The sequence below is a fragment of the Setaria italica genome, chromosome VII (assembly GCF_000263155.2).
Source record: "Setaria italica strain Yugu1 chromosome VII, Setaria_italica_v2.0, whole genome shotgun sequence".
NCBI classification, from domain to species: domain Eukaryota; kingdom Viridiplantae; phylum Streptophyta; class Magnoliopsida; order Poales; family Poaceae; genus Setaria; species Setaria italica.
In genome coordinates, this window is record NC_028456.1 from 32,684,808 (window position 1) to 32,692,517 (window position 7,710).

The 7,710-nt window shown below is 47.0% G+C and overlaps 2 protein-coding genes across 2 annotated transcripts; both read left to right on the forward strand.

Moving 5' to 3' along the window:
• The first annotated feature begins 58 nt into the window (after positions 1-58).
• LOC101753596 (probable thiamine biosynthetic bifunctional enzyme, chloroplastic) lies at positions 59-4,259 on the forward strand. The gene is made up of 9 exons (XM_004977106.2): positions 59-406; positions 513-587; positions 1,249-1,324; positions 1,412-1,487; positions 1,610-1,744; positions 2,280-2,344; positions 2,429-2,556; positions 3,152-3,408; positions 3,506-4,259. Exons 1-9 carry the CDS (start codon positions 107-109, stop codon positions 4,032-4,034), a joined length of 1,641 nt encoding a protein of 546 aa, XP_004977163.1. The 5' UTR covers positions 59-106; the 3' UTR covers positions 4,035-4,259.
• A 194-nt stretch (positions 4,260-4,453) lies between these two features.
• On the forward strand, positions 4,454-5,368 carry LOC101754813 (syntaxin-121). The gene is made up of 2 exons (XM_012847506.1): positions 4,454-5,002; positions 5,072-5,368. Exons 1-2 carry the CDS (start codon positions 4,454-4,456, stop codon positions 5,366-5,368), a joined length of 846 nt encoding a protein of 281 aa, XP_012702960.1.
• Positions 5,369-7,710: the final 2,342 nt, after the last annotated feature.

Consider the following 7,710-nt stretch of genomic DNA (forward strand, 5'->3'; position numbering starts at 1 on the left):
TTGCGGTGATATATGTCCAAAAACATTTGTTTTCCAATAGGAAAAGGTTTGACTCATCCATCCCCATCCCCAACCCCAACGTCATAAACCTTCCCTCCACTTGCCGATGGCGTCCGTGCAACCACCCGCAGCCGCCGTCGCCCCGCACCACCCCTCCACCGCCGCCGCCCTTCGATTCCCCTCCCCCACCTCCTCATCGCGGGTCTCGCCTTCTCCCAGAATCCGGCCTCGGAGGCTCGCTGTGGCGGCGCGCGCGATGCCGTGGCCGCACGTTCTGACGGTGGCCGGCTCCGACTCCGGCGCAGGGGCGGGCATCCAGGCCGACATCAAGGCGTGCGCGGCGCTCGGCGCATACTGCTCCTCCGTCATCACTGCTGTCACGGCGCAGAACACCGTCGGCGTCCAGGCACGTTTTGCCCCGGTCCCTCCGCTTCTTTGTTATTTTTGCTATTCCTTTCGCTCCTATTCGACCGAGAACAGGGGATGGATGATCCGATGGTTCTGTACTGTAGGGGGTCCATGCTGTGCCGGAGGAGTTCGTGGGGGAGCAGCTGAGGTCGGTTCTCTCGGACATGTCGGTGGATGTGGTGAGCCCTCTTTGACATTCAGTATTCAGTAATGATGCCATGATACAGAAATGTCATATGAGGGGTTAGTTCTTCCTAAGCACATGATGTGCAATGCCACAGAGCGAGGTCTTGTCATTTGTGCCAGGTTATTGTTGTTATGAATTACTAAGCTGTGCTTGAAAAGTGAGTCATGGAAGCTTGAAGGTGTTAATTAGTTTGTTCCATGTCAGTTTAGGTGTTGTGGGGGTAAAATTTCCTGAAATTGAACTTTTTTTTTTGCCGTGAAATTGGTAGCTTACATGTGAATACGTATCTTTTCTATTATAAGGTGATCAGGGGCTTCAACCTGTGTAATTGAACTGTAGTCCCATTTCGCACTGCCAAGGGCTATCACCACAGTTTACGTCATATAGTTACTGATTGTAGGTCATGTTTGAATTTCCCGCAATCCTAATCCTTCATGCTTGCAAGATGAATTTCTCTTCCTCAAGCATGGTGTTTAGTTGACATAGTGTTTGTGTGCCAAAAGACTTGTTGGTTCTCCAAATATCTCTGTTAAAGTTGTAATATGGACCTGGGATGAGTTAGGTGATAGTGTAGCATGATTTAATCTATTTGAGTTCCATCCTATTTCCACTTGGAACTCATGCAATGTTTCTTCTGTCCTTGATTTTGTTAGGTGAAAACAGGGATGCTCCCTTCAGCTGGAATAGTTAAAGTTCTCTGTGAGAATCTTAGGAAGTTTCCAGTCAAAGGTATGCTGTATTGTTTCATGTGTACGATGAAAGCATACTATGCCGGCTCAGTTATTTACTTGCTATGACTTGTGCTTCTGAAGGCAGCTTTAGTGGTGGATCCGGTCATGGTGTCCACCAGTGGTGATACTCTTTCAGGACCATCTACTCTTGCTACATATATGTATGGAACCCCATATTTGTTTTGTTCTGTGTCCATTTGTGAGTTGTTGCAGGATTGTTATTGTTGTTACATCCTCAATATCATAGCACTTACGGAGATGCTCTTGCAATTGTTTTGGGCAGGGATGAACTATTTCCTATTGCTGACATAGTCACTCCTAATGTTAAAGAAGCATCAAAGTTACTTGGGAATGTATCATTGCAAACAATTTCTGACATGCGCAGTGCAGCTGAATCCATTTACAAACTTGGTCCAAAGTATGTCTTCTGTATTTATGTAAATTTGTTTTGTTTACCTTATGTGTTCTTTTACCCTACATGTACACTATCACATGATTGGACATCCTGATATTAGATTTGTATGGGAAATGTCAGCCTGCTCCCAGTTTCAACTTTAAGTAAACATTCGAAGCAAACTGGTTACTATAAGTTTCATAAGCTTAAATTCTTTTGTTGTTTAATCATACTTGAATATACATAATTTCCCTCTGTTCCAGTTTGAGGAGCTAGCTAAAAACATGGTTCCTGTGGGATTTATCATGCTTGGCCATGCATATAGAAATTTCTGTTAGTTCCAGCTTGAGGAGCTAATGGCCCGTACCATTTGAACCCATAACAAGTTTTTCTGTGACACTGATTCTTGCCCTGTCTTGGATAAGTGCTAAATCTTGTCGTGGAGCCCTATCTGAAATCTCTTCATTTGACAGCATTGTTAATTGCATTAGTTAATGTCTGCATATGGCGATTAATAAGTATAGTGATCAATTTGCTAACATAAATTTTCCATTTGCAGACATGTGCTTGTGAAAGGTGGGGATATGCCAGATTCAACAGATGCAATTGATGTATTTTTTGATGGTATATATTAGTATTTTAATAATTATCTTATTCCCTTCCCTCCTCTTTTAGAAGCCTCATACAAGTTCTGACCTATTTCATCAGGTAAGGAGTTCATTGAGTTTCGTGGACTGCGTATAAAGACCCGTAACACACATGGAACTGGTTGCACTTTAGCTTCATGTATTGCTGCTGAATTAGCAAAAGGTGCAACAATGCTGCATGCTGTTGAGGTTAGTCTTGTAGTATTTCAGTTTTTACCCACTCATACCTGGAAAGCACTGGGACAAAAAATGGGGCAAAAGGTATCCAGTGAAGTGTTCATTATCACTAGCAAAATAAGTCATTTGCAATTAACATGGCTTTTATTGAAAAAAGATGAATCATACTCTTATAACATGTCTTTTAGAAACTTTTTTATTCTTCGAAAATTGTTAAGAAAAGAACACAATATGATTGGTGACTATTTAGGACTAAGGTTTGGGAAATTAGTATGTGAAATGATGGTAAATTGGGTTGTTTTTTAAGAGAAGTCATTTACTGCATCTGGCATCTTGGCCACTAAACTATAATATACTGTGGAGTCTAATGCTAGGCTGTCATGGTTAGTTTTGTAAGAGCTGTTATTTTGGGTCAGAGTGCATATACCTACACAGTTTATTACAATTATCAGATCCTTGGTTGTTTATACAAACGGCAAGCTTGGGTTCGTAGATATGTTCCTAGTGGTTTCTGAACCTTGATTGGCGCTATATGCATCTTTTTAGGTGTACTGTTAAAACAAGTAGATCTTAACATGTGTTTTTTTGTCACACATGGTCTTGGCAGGTTGCAAAGAAATTTGTGGAGTCTGCTCTTTATCATAGTAAAGATCTTGTGATTGGAAATGGGCCTCAAGGCCCTTTTGACCACCTCTTCAGTCTCAAGTCTCCATTATACAAGATGGGATCACTGCACAAGTTCAATCCAGATGACCTCTTCCTGTATGCGGTGACAGATTCTGGGATGAACAAGAAGTGGGGTCGTTCGATAAAAGATGCTGTGAAAGCTGCCATTGAAGGAGGCGCTACAATTGTTCAGTTGAGGTATGTTTCTTGAACACAAAATATGATATAAACGTTTGCTTGTGATTGAGCCTCTTGATTGTACTTCACTGACATACTATGAATTCGCATTGCTCAGAGAAAAAGATGCTGATACACGGGAGTTCTTGGAAGCTGCCAAGGCATGTGTAGAGATCTGCAGGTCCAGTGGAGTGCCAATACTGATCAACGACCGCATAGATGTTGCTCTGGCATGCAATGCGGATGGCGTCCATGTCGGTCAATCAGACATGCCCGCATGGGAGGTGCGGGAGCTCCTAGGACCAGGAAAGATCATCGGCGTCTCATGTAAAACCCCTGCTCAGGCCAAGCAGGCCTGGAAGGATGGTGCGGACTACATCGGTTCCGGAGGTGTCTTTCCAACCACAACAAAGGCGAACAATCCCACCTTGGGATTTGAGGGGTTGAGGTCCGTGTGCTCTGCTTCAAAGTTGCCTGTGGTGGCTATCGGAGGCATCAATGCCGGAAATGCAGGTTCAGTGATGGAGCTTGGGCTCCCAAATCTCAAAGGTGTGGCTGTGGTCTCTGCTCTTTTCGACCGGGAATGTGTCGCCACAGAGACAAGAAGCCTCAGGTCCATCCTGATGAATGCTTGCTCCAGATCTTAAGACCAAGCTGGCACTTGCCACCTGTTCTTCTCATTTCTTTTTTTAGGCGGAAATGATTTTGTAATCAAGCTTTCAACATTCACTTTGTCAAATGGGGAGACAAAACGTGTTCCCTTGTTCAATAATTTGGAGAGATTGCCCTCAAAAAAGAAGAGTTTGGCGGACATTTACTGATAATTGTAAATTGCAGTATGATCTCCAATAAAGTGTCCAAAGATTTGCTCCCATTACGCTTAATTTTAATAATTTAATATAAGCGAAGAAAAAAACAGACGTGCCACTGGGCCACGTCTAAATCTAGCAGTCTCCATCACCTTGATTAGATGCTGGAAAAGAGCTGCTAATTTCTTGCTTCTTCCTTGACCGACACCACGGATCGATCGATCTCGCAGCCGTCTCTTCCCAATCCGGCAGGCAAGATGAACGACCTCATGACCGATTCCTTCGTCGCCGCCGCGGCCAAGGCGCAGCAGGGCAGCGCGCCCGCCTCTTCCGCCGGTGGCGACGCCCCGGAGCTCCGCGCGTTCCTGGCCGAGGCGGATGCGGCCAAGGCCGATATGGCCGCGCTGCGGGACGAGCTGTCCCGGCTCCGGGCCGCGCACGAGGCGTCCAGGCACGCCGTCGTCGTCGGCTCCGGCGGTGGGCGCGCCGCCACGCAGGCCGCGCTCGTCCGTCTCCTCGGCTCCGCGCGGCGCCTCCGGGCGCGCCTGGCTTCCATGGACCGCCGCGCGCCCGCACCCGCCGCCCAGGCCGCGGCTGGGCTCCGCGGCCGCGTGCACGACCTCACCGCGGACGTGCAGGCCCTCCGGTGCCAGGTCTCCGCCGAGCGCCGTGAGGACGCGGCCCGACGGTACCTCACCGTCGCCGGGGACGCGCCCACCGAGGAGCAGCTGGACCGGCTCCTCGCCAACACCGACGATTCCGACGCCGCGATGCGGGCGGCGCTGCTGTCCGCCGCTCCGGCGGCGGTGGCGGAGGAGCAGGAGGAGGCGGCGAGGGAGGTGTCGGAGGTAGAGCGCGGCCTCCTGGAGCTGCAGCAGCTGTTCCTGGACATGGCGGCGCTGGTGGAGGCCCAGGGCGCGCCGCTGGACGACATCGAGCGGCACGTCGCGGCGGCCGCGGGCGACGTGGGCGCGGCCGAGGCGGAGCTAAGGGAGGCCCGGAGGCTGCAGGGCGAGGCGCGGCGGAGGCGGGTTTGCCTGGCCGGCGGCATCGCGGCGCTGCTGCTCGTCGCCGTTGCCGTCGCCGTCGTGGCGGCGCTCGTGCTGGCGCGCAGGGGCGGCGGCGGCGGGAAGCTTGTGCTGCAGATCGCCGCGGACTTTCCCGCGCGGTGAAATTGGTTTCACCCTTGGTCTTGGGATGACGTGATTTCTGGTGTGTTTTTTGACAGTAAAACTGCTGACCTGCGTTTGGGCTGATTAACTTGGGTGAATCCTGTGAGTTGCGAACGGTAGTGTTCGTGTTGTGTGATTGATGATGTGAAGGTTGAATGAAGCACCGGTGGATATTACAATTTGCAATGCATGTGAATATGTGATGAATAGTGAAGATGAAAGAAGTGAACTGCTATGAGCAGTTGCTCACTCAAATATTTGTCAAATTCAGCTGTCGCGTGGACTGGAGTGAAAAAAGAGTCAAATTCACAGCTGTGGCGAAGCGTGGAGGTGGAGCAGAGTGAAAAATAGAAAATTTTTTGGAGATGCGAGGGGATAAACCCGTGCCTCTCGCGTACAAAACCAGCGCTCTACCATTTGAGCTACACTCCCTTTCATGCTATTCTGTATTTAATTAAAATTATATTTCCCAAGCTACATGTTTTACTGTAGTCTTAGCAGCACCTAATCAAAACGTTATAGATAACCAGAGTATTTTATTCTGCGCTTGCTTACGGATGAAAGTTGGTGGCTATCGTAAATTGTACAACCAAACTCAATGTTATGATTCTCCATGCTTTGGTAGCCATTGTGCCCAATGAAAGAAGAGAAAAGGAATAAGCCTCAAGCTGTATAAATCATCTATCGTATGGCATGGAGAAATCTTCATCAGATGATTTTAGGAGATTCCTTTGCCAACATTTTGCATGCAAATAGCATCACACACTATGATCATCTCATACCTCTGAAAAGGAGATTGGATTGGAAAGCAAGACCTAAAAAGATGCACGGGGCATTCCCCTCTTTTAGTCTGACCTTTGTTTATTAACTTGTAAGTTTACAGCACTAGAATTCAACTTTAACCATTTTACAGCTGAAAATGTGAATTCTTCTCTGCCTAATGCGATGTTACTTAGGTTCGTACATCTTTGGCTTGATGAATTGAATCTGAACATGCCCGGTTTTCTTGATGTAAATAAAGCTTTTTTTTTCACACTTAAACCCATTCCATGTTTGTATATGAAAATAAATGTTGATAGCTTCATACAAGTCCCATTGACCCATTCTATGGGAAATAGATGATCATACAGGTGTTGTATTGGAAAATAAACAAATGAGAGCAAAAGTTATAATTTTGGTTAGACATGGTTCTAAATTTTCTATGGACTTTCAATGCGTTTGTCTTTGAAAATTGCTAACACGGATCGCACACAGCAAACGCGTGGTCATACTTGTCGTCATGCTCCACGGCAGCATCTGCATCTCGTGTCACCGTCTCACCGCAGTCTTGAGCGGCCCCCTTCTTGTCCGTTCAATGCAGTCTCGCCGGCTCTGTAATTTCGAGGGCACAAAGATGAAAATAAGGGTCTGTTGAGCTAATTTTTAATATAAAAATTTAAATATATGGTACAAATAATAAAAATTACCTTGCAATATATATAGCTCATAAAACATAAAAATAGTGTAACAAAAAAACTAAAAACAATAATCATTATGACCACCTCAAATAAAAATATAATGCTTCAGTGCTTTGTAAAAAATCAACTTCGGGCATTTCTTGATGCAAAATCTTCAAGAACGATATCAAGATTAATGTCGTCCAAAACATCATTCACAATGCTGCATATAGTCAAGCCATTCAATCTTTTTAATGACATAGTTGATCTAAAATAATATTAATTAGATAATTGCTTTTTAACAAAATTGATGTAAAAGAAAACAAAGATGGAAGCGCTCGCCTTTGACGTGCTTTGTACTCCAAGTGATCAAGACGTGCTCCACTGCTCTAGAAGGCAGAAGCGGCGCTCGGCAATCCAACCCTGACACCCTGACGGTCTGACGCGGTGCTCGGCGCTCCAGAGTCCAAAAGCTGAGACGCAGCGCTCGCCTGATCGCCTCCTGCACCCGCTGAGGCGCTAACCCGTGCGATGAGGCGACGATCGGATCGGTGGCGGGCAGCGGCATGGAGTCAGGACTCAGAAGCGTATACGACGCATGCATACGGAGAGTCGGAGACACAGAGTCAGGGCGTCAGGCGTTAGGACGCAATTTGGCAGGCCTAGCTTGCTCTGATCGCCTGATGTTCTGATCGAATCGGAATCTGCGGCGGCATGGCCAAGCGTATTTGGCAGGCCTGGCAAGCAATTTGGTAGGCCCAATTTAGCACGGATGGAAGGCAGGCAGTTGTTGTTACGCGTGCCATTTAAAAAGGCTAAAACAAAATACACCAATCAAATTATATATACTAACTATCTATACAGTCATGGCCCCCCGGTTTCGTGGGCCCCGAGCGGCCGCACGGC

What these genes read in the sequence shown, in the direction of transcription:
- LOC101753596 (XM_004977106.2), top strand. Translation starts at nt 107, where the DNA reads ATGGCGTCCGTGCAACCACCCGCAGCCGCCGTCGCCCCGCACCACCCC. An exon ending in ATTTACAAACTTGGTCCAAA is followed by an intron (nt 1,745 to 2,279) that starts GTATGTCTTCTG and finishes TTCCATTTGCAG; the next exon opens with ACATGTGCTTGTGAAAGGTG. An exon ending in AATTGATGTATTTTTTGATG is followed by an intron (nt 2,345 to 2,428) that starts GTATATATTAGT and finishes CTATTTCATCAG; the next exon opens with GTAAGGAGTTCATTGAGTTT.
- LOC101754813 (XM_012847506.1), top strand. Translation starts at nt 4,454, where the DNA reads ATGAACGACCTCATGACCGATTCCTTCGTCGCCGCCGCGGCCAAGGCG. An exon ending in TGTCCGCCGCTCCGGCGGCG is followed by an intron (nt 5,003 to 5,071) that starts GTGGCGGAGGAG and finishes CTGGAGCTGCAG; the next exon opens with CAGCTGTTCCTGGACATGGC.